At 39.1% G+C, this 14,262-nt stretch overlaps 1 protein-coding gene across 1 annotated transcript; it reads right to left on the bottom strand.

Annotated features, from left to right (window-relative positions):
* Window positions 1–4,627: 4,627 nt before the first annotated feature.
* LOC113701892 (subtilisin-like protease SBT1.7) lies at window positions 4,628–7,732 on the bottom strand. The gene has a single exon (XM_027222777.2). The coding sequence runs from the start codon at window positions 7,103–7,105 to the stop codon at window positions 4,763–4,765; it is 2,343 nt and encodes a 780-aa protein (XP_027078578.1). The 5' UTR covers window positions 7,106–7,732; the 3' UTR covers window positions 4,628–4,762.
* Between the last annotated feature and the right edge of the window lie 6,530 nt (window positions 7,733–14,262).

Consider the following 14,262-nt stretch of genomic DNA (forward strand, 5'->3'; position numbering starts at 1 on the left):
GAGAGGAGAGGAGAAGGGGAGGGAAGGGAGAGAAAAGTGTTGTTAGCGAAGGATACAAATAGAGCCGGCCTTTTTCGCGGGCGTGGCTCGGTTCCTTTGCTCTCTCTTCGCTTTCAAATGATTAGGTGAGAGAACAACAGCATCTGCGTTTTCATTCGGTCTTGTGGCCTTGGAGAGAAGAAGTAGGGACACTATCTTTGTAAAAATCGACATTCTATATAATTAGCACGCTAGATGGATGGATGCAGTGACATATTAAAAATGTACAAAATTTTGAGAGATTTCCAGGTGAGGGTGGAATTTAAATGATTGAAGCAAAAGTAAAGAGAGATAATTAGATAGGCTGTCAATTCCAGATTTTGTTGGGTATTTGTCCCATTTGAGCGGGAGAGGGACAGAAACATCTACTTCATGAATGCTAATAATAATATAATATCTTTTCTTCATTTGTTTTTTCTCAGCCTACTGCCTACCCAAACCAAATGTTGCTTGATCCGCATCGTGCTTTGAAAATCTCATCCATTTATTGGTGCGTAGGAAAGATTCAAGAAGATTTGCGTTGCGGAGGTAAGAGAATGAGAGAATATTTCATTCTACAAACTGCCTGCAAATTATATATGAAAGGTCTCGAGTCGGCTGCTTTAATTAAAGAGACGGGAGTTTTGTGGTACTCGAATATTTTTTTGCTGGAACTTTTTGAATTTTATTTCATGGGAAGCCTGTGAGTGAGCCATTACTTTATAACTTTCCTTCTTGTTTATCGTTGCCCAGATCTCAGGCAATGAATAACCAAGAATCATTCTAGAGGTAAAACAATAATCAGGCCGCTTGGGTTGGGGAACCTTCCTTCCGTTGATTTGTTTTTCTAATGCTCCGGACGTTTTTTTTTTTTTTAATCAATTTCTGGTAAAGAATCAAGGGGAATATATGATGAGCTATTCTGCATAACATTCATGCCGGATTTCCTGTCTATCTATAGTACGTAGAACCGTACGGGGAGGGAAGCTAAAGTCTAGCATCAAGAACCCTCGAGAAGTCGCAAATTTTCTTAAAGGAAGGTAAGAGCCCGATTGATTGAATCGTGAGCTTTTGTATAAAAACTTTGAAATGTACTATTTTCAGACATTTCAAGTCTTTTTTTTTTTTCTAATAAAAACTCCAACCACTTACTTACAATATTCAATATATGCTCCAAGTTTGGATCATGTAGTACCAATTGAACTTCGAGAAGAGGCAACAAAGAATTGATCGTTCGCTGTTTTGTACCAATTAAAAGCGTCTCCTTGTAAATTCCTTCTCTTCACATGTAAATTAACCGCAACTTCGTGATTAACCGGACTGGTAGGTATCCGCTTCATTTTCGTAGGGATTTTCAGTGTCACTTTTCTAGTATCACTTTTATATTTATGTCAAATGTCTTATTTATTTAACTTGTCATGTATTATTTATTTAAATTTTTTCTATTATTACGTGATGATAAGTGAGATTCATACTGAATTTGACGTAAAATGCAATGTGAGGCTGGCTATTAATTATCCGTAACTTGGTTGGGGGTAATGCTCTCATTTTCCTTCTTTTTCCCATTTTACAAAGACGTGATCCCTGACGCAGACCAAAAAGAGAAAAGCCACAGAGGGCACTCACTACCATTTTTAAAGGGACACACCTAAATATGTAATGTGGATGAGTGATCCATACAATGCCACCAAGTTTAAGTGTTGAACTCACATGATTCCTGGGCATGGCGGTGGGCCTGGGCCAATAGATTTCTTTCTGATTCAAGTCGTGATCCACCCAGTTGTCTTGTCATCCACGGTCCTTGAAGAAAATCAATACCATTTCCCCTTTTTTGATTGTCTTTCCCTTCTCAGGAGAAATAGGGGCGGTAAAACGTAACTCTGATATCCACAAAAGGATTGAGATCGAGAGCTTGCGTTCCACTGGAGGTGCGCTCAATCCTCACCTCTCAATGTGCCCTTCTATTCCATGGAGCCACCCCATCCCCTCTAATAATAATCCGTCTTTGAGATAAGAAAGATTGCCATCTTTATTTCCGTTTTTGTGTCTCATGCTGTCAACATTTTAAGCAGTAAAAAGTAATGCATGGATTTTAAAAAGTTAAAGTGGAGTAATTGTCACCCTTCTTTTTTACTATTAACTTTTAATTAGTCATTTCAATTGTATGTTATGTTGCAGCCTTCTAAATTGACAATAATACTCCTAATGCGCTACACGTCATCTTCAGTTATCCTCTCAATCGCCCCTCCTTCAATTCAAATAAATGCCGTACCAAATATAGGTTCGTTTGACAAGTGTGTTTTTTTAGGTGTTTGTCTAAAATTTTATGTAACTTTACTGTAAAAGTTATAAAAAATTTTTAAAGTTTGTAAATTTTTGAATATTTTGAAATATACAGTTTAAAAATTTTGAAAATTTTTTTGAGATTACTGTAACTAAAATTATTTAAAAAATTTGTAGCAAACAAACTTGACCAAAAAACTTGCTTACCAAACAAGGTTATACTTCCAAGGAGAAGAAAACAGTTAACGACCCTCCCCCAACAAAAAAAAAAAGGAACAAACCCAAAAAGAAAAAAAAGACTAAATCTTTCTTATATTATAGAGCAACCATGAAAAGAAAAAAGAAAAAAAAATCTAGCTAAGGCTATGTCGTTTCAAAATATGCAACGTAGTTGCGGGCACCGTGAATTGAAGCGAGAACATCTTAAATTAATCAAGTAACGTTAGTTTCCGCTTAATAACGCGACAGCAAAGAGAATTCAAGACCTAAGAAATAAGTGTTGAGAAAAATTCTGCTAATAAAAGAGAAAAGGTCCAACTCCAACTAGACTAAGGGACGGCGTGGCGGTTGACGACATTAATGGTGGAAGAAAGCTGAGCAGCAGGGGGTATAGCATCCCCGGTAGGAGCATCAACAGAAGCAGAAGCACCGCGACCAGGTTGAGGTTGGAGGTGTCCCTGGGTCCCATACCCCTGCTGCTTGTAATCCTCCAAGTCCTTGTACTGCGTGTAGGGACTAGTATTCACCGGCAGCCCTTCCAACTTCCCTCCCTTCTCTTCCTTGTCTTTCCTCTCCATTTTGCCCTCCACCTTTATTATTATCACTTCTATCTGCCAAAAAAAAAAATTTACTTTTTTCTGTCGAATTTTTCCGGGCTTCAGATTGATATAGCTGATCAGTAGGTGGATTGTTCTTTGATTGATTTTGTGAATTCGAGGAATTCGTATTATATGATTTCTCCATTTCGGTCTGCGGTTGCCACGAGTCATTGACGTGTTAGCTGTTGAGGAAAGGGAGGCTAGGGTCATGTTGAGCCGCAAATTCCACCGGGGGAATGCTTCTTGGTCTTTGCATCTGCACTAGTCCGAGCATTTGGTTTGGACATTAACCCAAATTTTCGGGGCTCCTGAAACGTACTTGTATGGATTTCTGTATCTGGCCCAAAAATACAGAGAGGTGTTTGCGGCTGTTTCAGGGTTTCGTCCGTATCATTTTGGGCCCTGTTATTTCCTGTTTGGAATATATCCAAAGACCAAAATCCACCCCCCACCCCAAAAAAAAAACGTAGAATACACAGAACAAGAGGGAAATGACAGCCACTTTAAATGCTCGGAACTTTCTCCTGCAATGCTACAATTATTACTGCATTTTTCTAGTACTTCTTTTTGTTCCGTAAAAGATAAAATGCAATAAAGAGGAACAGGATAGATCCCACAAATTAATTTGTTGAATTCGTTTCAAAGGAGGGAGAAGCAATGAGGAGCGGGCTCAATTCTTTATTGACATTATCATGCCAGCTTCAGCCCACATCGTTTTGTTTCTCTCTCCTTCGTGCCCAGTAAAAGACAAGATTCAAGTCACCATGATTGTGATCCTTTTGTTTTTATGATCATCCTTCATGCTAGTGCATACTCTTATCTGCTTCTATAGAAAAATAGACTAGTTCCTAATTACTAGTTCTACTTCTGCAACTAAGTAATTACTAGTAATTAGTGTGCCGTGACCCCATGAACCCCATCCAATAATCGTGTGGTAATCGCATCCACAATTTCAGATGATGAAGTCCCTTTCGGCTTTCCATTGAAAATTATATCGCACCAGAATCCAAAATGAATCTTCCAAACCAATATCTACCGTCCAATCAAATTGTTACAATATCTTTTTCAAGTTTATGCAGTTCCAAACCTCCAATGTCAAAATACACACTGCTGTCATGTTATTTTCCTTGACGTCGTTTTAAGATTTGTGAAAATATTGGAATCAAATGCATGTACAGTTTGGCAGACAAACGGAATGATAGATGCAGACTTTCAAGAAATTCTCTGTTTGGACAGAGTGTTATTTGAAATAATTACTGTATTACTTTTTATAACGTGATGTATGTGAGATAAAAAAATGAGTTAAAAAATATGTCTATAATGCAAGTAAAATATTATTTAAAAAAAGGGTATCCAAACAATTCATTTTTATTTTTCGATCGATAAACGTTGAAGTGAAAAAAAAAAAAAAAAAAAAAACAACTGTACACCTTCCCGGTTTATACTTGTGATGATGATGCAAAGTTTGCTACCTCCCGCAGAACAACATCAAATCAAACTGTAATAAATGCGCAAAACAAAGAGAATTTATAATCATAACTTAACAGAAACTAGTAAAACGAACTAGGCTCACAGCCCCTTTGAGCAAAGCCTAGCAATTCACCATTCATGTAACCTGTGCTGTCCTCTTTTTAGTCTCTAGCTTATATCCAGCTAATGACCACAGGGCTCCCCACAACATGTTTCCCATCTGACCACTCTATTCTACCAAACTCGTTAGTATTAGATGGCATTGAAGTTGCACTGAACGTCACCGTATACGACTTCTTCTCGTATGCTTTTGTGAAAGTTAATGTATCGGGTTCCACCGTAATCTTAACTGCTGGACTTGTCGTCGAGATTGAAACCTTGTACGTACTTCCTCCGGAGCCTCCCCCAACGTTGGTAAGCGTCCTCGTGTGCTTAACTACGCTCTTGCTCCCGCCGCCGCTGCTGGAACCACCGCCACCCCCAATCACTTGAGTCTGCAGCGACACCGAAAATGAAGGGTAGTTGAAATCCCCGATGCTGTAGGTTTTACCGGCACCACAGCTGTAATTCCGCCTGGCGACGCCTTGAATTTGCATGGACGTGTAATTTAATGCGCATAGGAAATTGAGATAATCCTCGGTGGTCAGATCATAGACGAGTCCCGGGTTGAGGGCTGCGACGGGGTTCACATGCCCTGCTCCATGATCGTACGGTGTCGATGCCTTTCCGGTGGAGACATCTATCAGCTTCTTACCGCCGTTTTTGTAAGCGGTGTAGGCCGTGGTCATGAGAGCCGAGCGGATGGCGGCTGGGCTCCAGTCTGGGTGCGCCCCCTTGACAAACGCCGCCAAGCCGCTCACGTGTGGGCACGACATTGAGGTGCCGGAGATTATGTTGAACTCCACGCGCCTCGGGTCCTCTGCCAATCCGGTGGGGCCCACCGCCCCGGTCCACCCTGCTATTATATTCACACCTGGAGCTATCAGGTCCGGCTTCAAGATATCAGGGGTGATTGCATTTGGTCCCCTCGAGCTAAATGCAGCTACCACCGGCGACGGTTCGATCCCCACCTTTGTGCCCTCAAAAAGAATCGTCGCCGTTGGATTAGCATCCGACAATACATAATCTCTAATCGCGTCTCCTGATTTCTGACCCACTGTGCTGGCCGGGAGCAAATGGGCATCCGCCACCAGCTCCTCACCGTTGGCGGCGGTATTGGCCAAAACCATCCCGGCCCCACCAGCTCCTTTCACCACAGCGCCCTTTTGGACCCTAGGATTGATCCCACGGTCGCACAGGACAATTTTACCCTTAACTTTCTCAGGGATTAACGTGCCGGTCATGCAGAGATTCCCATTGGTGGAATTGCTAGCGTTCCCTGCATAGACAAAAGGCAGCAGCTTAGCGGGCAACGAGTCACCTTTGTAAAGCGAAACTCCAGAGAAATTCTGGCCGTTGCCCAGGCTGACATACGCCGGGAAGTCTCGGTCCAAAGTTCCGGCACCTACGGTGGTAATCCAGGGTGCCAAGTTGGACAGAGTATAAGCACTGGGTCCCGCATTTCCAGCTGAACAGGACACGAAAATTCCCTTCTCCATTGCTGAAAATGCTCCAATAGCAACACTGTCTCTGTAGTAGTCGGCGGTGCCGCCGCCCAGAGACAAAGACAAGATATTTACATTGTCTGCGATGGCCCCGTCTATGGCGGCCAATATATCCGAGCTAAAGCAGCCCCCAATCCAGCAAACTTTGTATACAGCAACTCTGGCACGATGGGCCATCCCACGAGCCGAACCGGATGCATACCCGAAAAGGCTAGCTCCGCCTACGATTGCTCCAGCAGCCGTGGTGGACGTGTGGGTGCCGTGGCCGTCGTCGTCTCTAGGAGATTTTGATTCTTTCGTAACATCAATTGGGCCGAGAGTCGCCTCATAGCCGGTTGAAAAATACCTCGCTCCAATCAACTTCTTATTGCAATGATTGGAAGTGAAGTTGGTCCCCGTCTCACAAGCTCCTTTCCAAGAAGCAGGTACGGGCCCCATCCCGGTGTCATCGAAGCTCTTGCTTTCGGGCCAGACGCCGGTGTCTAAGACGGCGACGATGACATCACTTTCCGAATCTGACTCCGGGAACAAGTTAGCACTCTGTTCGAGTCCTAAAAACGTAGGAGTGCGAGTTGTGTGGAGCTCGTACTTAACCTCTGGCAAAACATAGAGGATTCCAGGTTGATCCTGGAGGGATTTGGCTTCTTGGGCTGTAAGTCTAGTGGCGAACCCGTGAATCGCGTTGTTGTAAGTGTACAACATCTCCGCTGATTCGGAAACCGATTTCAGCGACGAGTCGTACCAGCGAGTATGGTCATCGAAACTCGCTGGCATTTGGGATTTCGCCACATGAATTATGTAGGTATTCTTTTTCTGCTGTACAGCGGATGCTGCCACGGAGACACGGCAGACACCCAGAAACACAAGAAAAGTCACTACTAGAAACAATCTCGAGAACTTAAGATCTCCCATATTTTCGTTTGTGGGTTGGCAAGAGAAGAATGGAGGAGGAGGGATCGAGAGAGTTATATAGAGTGGGCTTAGTGGAGGTGTGAAGCTGAATTCATGCACAAACAGAGGCTTGGGAGAGCTCAGTGAAGGACAATTGGGTGATGAGTGGGGACGGTGGACCTTTGTCTAGTTATGGATATGATTGCAAGGACACGCACAAACAAAAACAAAAGGAGATCAAGCCAGCTCTCCAGCTACTAGCTAAGGAGCGAGAATGAATGAGTGAGTGATCGAAGAGAAAGGGAAATGACTGATATAGTGATATCATGAATATATGAATTGTTTCATCATTTGGGTAATATAGTACTTACCAGTTGAGAGAACTATTACTTGCTGGAGCGCAGCAGTAGGAGCATATTATTAGCTCTTGGTCTCTGTCACGTGTGTGCAGGGGTTGTGTTGATCGATAATTGATGCTCTTTCACTCATTTAGCCTGTCAGTAGTACTGATCCTAAATGGAGAATTCCTTTCTCCTTTTTTTTTTAATCTTTAATAGTGCTTTTTCTAAGTCTGTTGCAGAATGCAGAAGAAAGAGAAGACAGTGGGAGATAGGTGGAAAAATAAAGCAGGTCTTTGAATTCGCTACTGCGAGCCATGGGAACAAGGAAGTAATGCCCACACTATTCTGTTTTCCACGCTTTATTTACTTGCATTTGACCATTGCTGCAAACACTGGGCCATAGCCAGTTGCCAGTGCCAGTAGTCCAATTGAAGATGATAAATTTCTTCACCAACATCGTCTTCCATTGGTCTTTTTCTTTTTCTTTTTCTTTTTTGTTTTGTCGCTAGCCGACCGAAAACACGGTGGAAGAAAGCCACTAAAAATGACAAATCATAAATAACAATCAGTGAAAATTAAGGTTTGAATTCTTAATCTTTCATCAATAATTAATACTTTTTAAGTCTTGATAGTAATCAAGAGACCAAATGGCTGTTAGCGTCTTTCATTGGTCAATGGAGGTTATTATACTCTTTTTGTCTTTCTTGATTGGTGAATCAGGGGATAGTAACAGTAACACTTAATAATCCCTGGGGGTGGGTTGGGGGGTAGGATTCTTAATGACAAGTGAGTTTTTTAGGTGTTTGTGTAAAACTTTAATGTAATTTATTGTACAAGTTGTAGGAAAAAATTTTAAAATATGTAAATTTTTTTTTTTATATATTTTAAAGTATATAGTTTAAAAATTTTGAAAAGTTTTTTGATATTATTATAAATAAAATTATTAAAAAAACTTGTAACAGATAAATTTGGCCAAAAACTTACTTGTCAAACATGTTCTGGTTCCTGTGTGAAAAAGGTAGCAGTATACTACAACAAGAAGGCCAAATAATAAGAAGCAAAGCGGGTAAAACTAGTAGAACTACAATAAAAAATAGGGTTAAAAACAAAAAAGCCCCCTGTGATAAGCCTAATACACAGAAAAGCCCCCCATGGTTTCAAAATATACAACACGACCCCTCATGCTTTGAACTAAATTGTAAAGGTGACGGAATCCGTTAAACTTAACGGAAATGACTTATTGGAATCTAAAAAAAATTTTTTATACCTAATTTTTATCAAATATACCTATTCTATCCCTTAACTCTCAATTCTCTCTACTTAGAAAATAAAATAAATGATTTTTTTGAGCTGTCTTTTGTTTAATTATGTAAGGGTATTTTTGTCATTTTGACCATTTCCGTTAAGTTTAACGGATTCCGTCACCTTTACAATTTAGTTCAAAGCATGAGGGGTCGTGTTGTATATTTTGAAACCATAGGGGGCTTTTCTGTGTATTAGGCTTATCACAGGGATTTTTTTGTTTTTAACCCTAAAAAATATCTTGAATATTACGTCTAGTGGTTCACGGGTTTATAGAAACTGTATGTGGTTATTGTCCACAAGGACAGACAGATAGACGGTGGGTGAGAGACGCTTATGCTTCAACCAACTCAACTCAACTTCCCTGATAGAAACTGTGATGATAAATCAACTTCCCTGAGTTCCCTCGCCGCTTTGTGTTCGATTTTGGGGGTCGTGGATAAATCACCTTGGGTTCCATTTGGTGCAAAATTCAATTTTAATTAAACCCGTCTCATGCGAACCTCTCGAACAAGCAATCAAGACCAGCTTAATTCGGTACTCGTGAGTTAATTGAACTTTTGAATATACTTTCACTTTTCAATAACCGACACGCACGTATTTGCTAAAACTAAGTAAAGCAAAATAGCAAATTTTACCATAATCAAACTCGAGCTGGATAAGGCACGATTGCGCATTCCTAATTGAGCTATGCCTGCCGAGCATAATCTAATTGAAATAATCAAATTCATAATTTTGATGCAGAATTAATGCATGTTACAATAGCTACCCAATAAATGAATAATTTTCGGCTAAAATCTATCTCGAGTCGATTGCTCTCTAATCATCTGAGCTGGGATCTTCTGTCCAATATTTTGTGTCCACTTTCCTGTCCAATATAAAACTACGTAGTTCCACTTATCATATTTGCTGATGTCGCATATAAAAAAGAAAGGCTGTTTGGCTGCTTTATGCTTCTTCTTCTTTCTTCTTTCTTTTGATGTGGCACAAAATCATCACAGTTCCAATGAAGCATGCAGTATAGAGATTTGGCAACAGGTTTTGGGTTAAAGCAGATGGTAGCAATAGGGTTTTGGAAATTGTAACAAAGTTGTGTAAATAAAGAAAACCCAAAATAGAAGAAAGAAGAAGAAGTATAAGGCAGCCAAACAACTTTTCTTTTTTATGTGCCACATCAACAGATATAATAAATGGAACTACGTAATTTTGCATTGGACAGAAAAGTAGACACAAAATATTGGACAGAGGATCCCGGCTCAATCATCTGTATCTTCTTTCTTCTTATTATAGTAGTACTTTATGATTTTGTACACGGAAGTGGGGGGCAACGAATCATGTTAACGTTTCTTGGCCGAAAAAGAAATTTGTTAAAAATGGTTGATTTGAAGTGGGGGTGTGCATCGAAATCAAATTCGATAATTCGAATTTTTGAATTCAAAATTTTTCAAAATTTGGACATCAGGAAATTTGACCAATTTCAATTTAGATTTTACATAATCCAATTCGAATTTGTACCGAATTCAATTCGAAATTCGGTATTAACTGATTTCAACGAATTCAATTTTTGTATTATAATTATATATATTTTTTGCTAAACTAAATGCTAACTTTTGTATGATATATGTTTATAATTATAACATAATATACAACTAACTTAATAAGACTTATTATTGTATTGTTATATAATATAATTATTAGTTAGATGTATTATTATATAATACAAATTTTATATTACATATAATATATATATATGTATAACATACAAATTTGAAATCGAAATGGGTATTCGAGTTTCAATTTCGAAATCGAAAATTCAGATTTGAGAAAATCATAATCGAATTCGAACCAAATTCATATAATTCAAAAATAAAACCCGATTTTCACTTCGTTTTTCGATTTACCGATTTTGAAAATTTCGATTTCCTCTAGTATTCCAATTTTTTTTTTTTAAATGGAGGCTAGAGAGCGCTCCGCCATCCTCCCTTGAAATCGCGACGGATCAGTTTTTTTGTGGTTTACGTCCAATTTAGACCTATATATAATATTCCAACAAACTAAATGAAAGTATTAAAAGTTCAACCAAACGATAATTGCAGCATGTACTCTTTTTCCACTCATCCGTTTGTGGATTTTGGTGCTGAGGCCACTGCGACCTTCTGGACGTTCAGATGGAGACTAGGGATGGCGGCCGGGGTGAATTAAGGTCAAAGTGCCTGTGATGGAGTGGGATTTTACCTCGAGTTGAAGCATACTCTCGAAACAGAAGAGATGACTCGTTACCGCCTATGTGCTCCTACATCATTAAACCCTAGACGATGTAAAAACGGTTACTTTTTTATTTAGGCCCAAACTTGGGTGGGCACAATATTTAACAATCCAATGATCTAGATTATATTGCAGCGTTTAATAAGATAATGTGATCCAATTTGAGCTATTGAGTTTTGAAAATTGGACGCATCCAAATATGAACATTTTCTTTAAGGTTAACATTAAGAGCGTTGACAATTGAGTTTTCTTTTTGTTAAGGATGAGCATGATGACAGTCATACGAAAGCTTACATTTGGATTGAGAGATTTCGAAAATGATTTGAAATTCATCCAAACCCCTCTATTTGTTTAGATTAATCAAGAGGTATTTTGATTTGTAAATCACCAACTAGGCCTCGTCTGGGGTCGCGATAGTTTATAAAAAAGTATTTCAGATACAACTACTCTTGAGAAAAGTACTTTTTAAGGTGCCAAAATTTGGCTACTTAAGTTATAAGAAATTATTTACCAAACATCTTTAAAGTATTTTTATTGCTTAAAAGCCTTTTTTTTTCCTGTAAACGCACTGCAACTTCAAATGGGGCCAAAAGTAGTGTTTAAGATGCATTTAGATAATCAATGAATTGGAAGCTCAAATGTTTCTTAAATAATTCAAACAATTAGAGCGATTTGGATAGAATTAAAATCCTTCTTCAATTTTTTAACCCAAACGAAGCCTAATAAAAAATTAGAAAAAAGATTGATTAGAGAGGGTGAGATATACGGGACCTAGAGTGGATGATTACATAATTTGATGCATGATGGACAACAGGTAATCATATGTATAGAGTTGGGTTGGATGAACAGAAAGAGAGAGTGTAAGTAAGAGATTTCGTGTTCGAGTCCTTCCACCGCTACTGACACTTAAAATTAAAAAAATATGAATAGAGTTGTATAAGCGCGTATTAAATCTACACCAGCGTTATTGCGTGAAGCAGAAGCACTTTTTCCTCGCCCAATAAATTAAGCATGCCACCACGAGGCTCATGAAATTAAGTCGATCTTATTACGCACTTTATAGTGTAAACCAACGACACTGTCCTTGTATGCACCAGACAATAATATGTTAGTCTAACGTTGGAGCGGGAGACACAGCCCACAAGTTGCACAAATGAGCAAGCCATCTTTCAAAGTGGATCTTTGGAAAGCAGGCAATCATGCCCATGCATCATTGGAGCCTTTGTTTTTTAAAAAAAAAAAAAAAAAAATTAAGTTTGTTGGCCCTTTTTTGCCGATGTGCCTTATAAATGAAGCCTCTTCCTGCTTTTTAATTTGCTCATACCATAGCGCTGACAATTGGAATAAAGGTCATAAAGTCTTATTATACGCAGGGGGGCTGGCTGTAAAGGATGCAGTCTTATGGTCATAAGGCAGTTATGCCCGGAATTTTGTTTTTCGCAGTTGGTTAGAACTTAGAACAGAAAGAAAGAGAAATTCTGAGGTCTATAAACCGCCAACATGTGATGGGTTGTCTAAAGCAAGATTGTTTTGTCTTGCCGGTGACTGATATCCTATACTTTCCCGCCTACTTCCAACCTCCTTGCGTATATATATATATATATATATTTCATTAGCTCTCTCTGGTCTAGTTGTTGTAAAGAGCAGATAAAGCAGTCAATTTCTTTCGCAGCCCCATTTAGCTTTATGGAGCTCTCCCCAACTCATTGTTGGCCCGGGAGTTGTCTGTTTTGTTACGACTATTTATTTCTATTAAAACCCCAAAAAAAAGAAAAAATTCGTGGAAAAAAATTTATGGAGCACTACTGTAATTTTTTTTTTTTTTTTTTTTTGCCAAAACTGTGAGATATGATGTAATTGGTGGGGCACTACTGTAATTGGTGGGGCAAAACTGTGAGATATGATGAATCCAAGGGTTCTAATACAGTAGCCTAGTTTCCATCACTGACACTAACTTTCATTGGCATTTATGGAGTATACAGTAGAGGCGCACAATCATCCATAGTTGGCATGTGTATTGGTTTCGTCTTGCAAAGAGTTTCTTAGGATGCATATGAGATTTAACAAACAAATTAGAAGTCGGATTTACGAAATTGTTACTTGTACTCCTCCTTTAAGAAATCTTTTTGCATCATTCACAAAGTTGGGTTTAATTTATATGAATTGATATTACTATAATCCAGTAGTGTAAACCACCTTAATGATTTTACATTTTGCAGATCCTAGCGCGCGGTTCAGAATTCTGAGCTTGAATTACGCCGTCGTATCGTTTGGCACTGGTGACGAAGAAGAAAAACAAGCTGGGAGCTGTAACTTTCTTCAACGAACCATGTGACGGTGGCCTACTAATAATTCAATTGTGAAAAGGAAATTCTGCTGCATTAGCTGGTATGCCATATGCTCGCTCGCCAATAAGTCAATCCTGACGGACCATCTTTCAACTCAATTTCGTTTTCCATTAGGTTGATTACTGATTTCATTTGTGTGTACCTGCTGCCAAGGATAGAGAAGTTATTAATTGCCTGGCTCCATGCTCTTTCCATCACTGCAACGACAATAATCTGTGAAGCCTAGATCACCTCAAATCCCCCGGGGGGGGGGGGGAATATATATATATATATATATATGTATGTGTTAGTTATAATCATGTCTAAGGCCACCACTGATTGGTTGATCAGATCATGACACTAAGAAAGCTTTGTACAACCTGCAACGCGATAGTGAAGTTTTGGTGGGAAGCATTTTGGTCATTCTCCTTTTGTTTAGGGATTTTAAATCACCCAAGTCATTTGGTTAATTGTCTTGTGAAAGTTACTTCGTGTTCGGCTAATGGCTGTGGATTAATTTGAAACCGGCTTTTCTAGGAATGGAGATGGAAACATGAAAGCGTGGATTAAAAATGCTTCGATCTTTTAAACTTGTCGTTTAACGCATATGCTTTCATATATCTTATAATTGGTTGTTCGTGAATAATGAATAGAGGAATATAATCGAAGGACGGATTAATAGCACATAAGGATACAAACGGGACCCCCCTTATAATTGGCTGTTTTCTTTTTTTTTTGTTTTGTTATCGGGAATAATTTGAAAAACCTCCCTTAGAGTTTGCGACAAAAATAATGTAGTATATGATAATATAATAGTAAACAGGAGCACGGGTGACAAGACAGAAGATCCACTTATTATTGCTAGGCTCTTGTGCTATATGATCTGTAAGGGGGAAATTGGGAGTTGGGTGGGTCTACTCCGTTTATTCAATTTGTATTTTGC

This window comes from Coffea arabica, chromosome 7e, assembly GCF_036785885.1.
Source record: "Coffea arabica cultivar ET-39 chromosome 7e, Coffea Arabica ET-39 HiFi, whole genome shotgun sequence".
NCBI classification, from domain to species: domain Eukaryota; kingdom Viridiplantae; phylum Streptophyta; class Magnoliopsida; order Gentianales; family Rubiaceae; genus Coffea; species Coffea arabica.

Excerpts from the sequence above, each read along its gene's own strand:
- LOC113701892 (XM_027222777.2), bottom strand. The coding sequence starts at position 7,105 with ATGGGAGATCTTAAGTTCTCGAGATTGTTTCTAGTAGTGACTTTTCTT.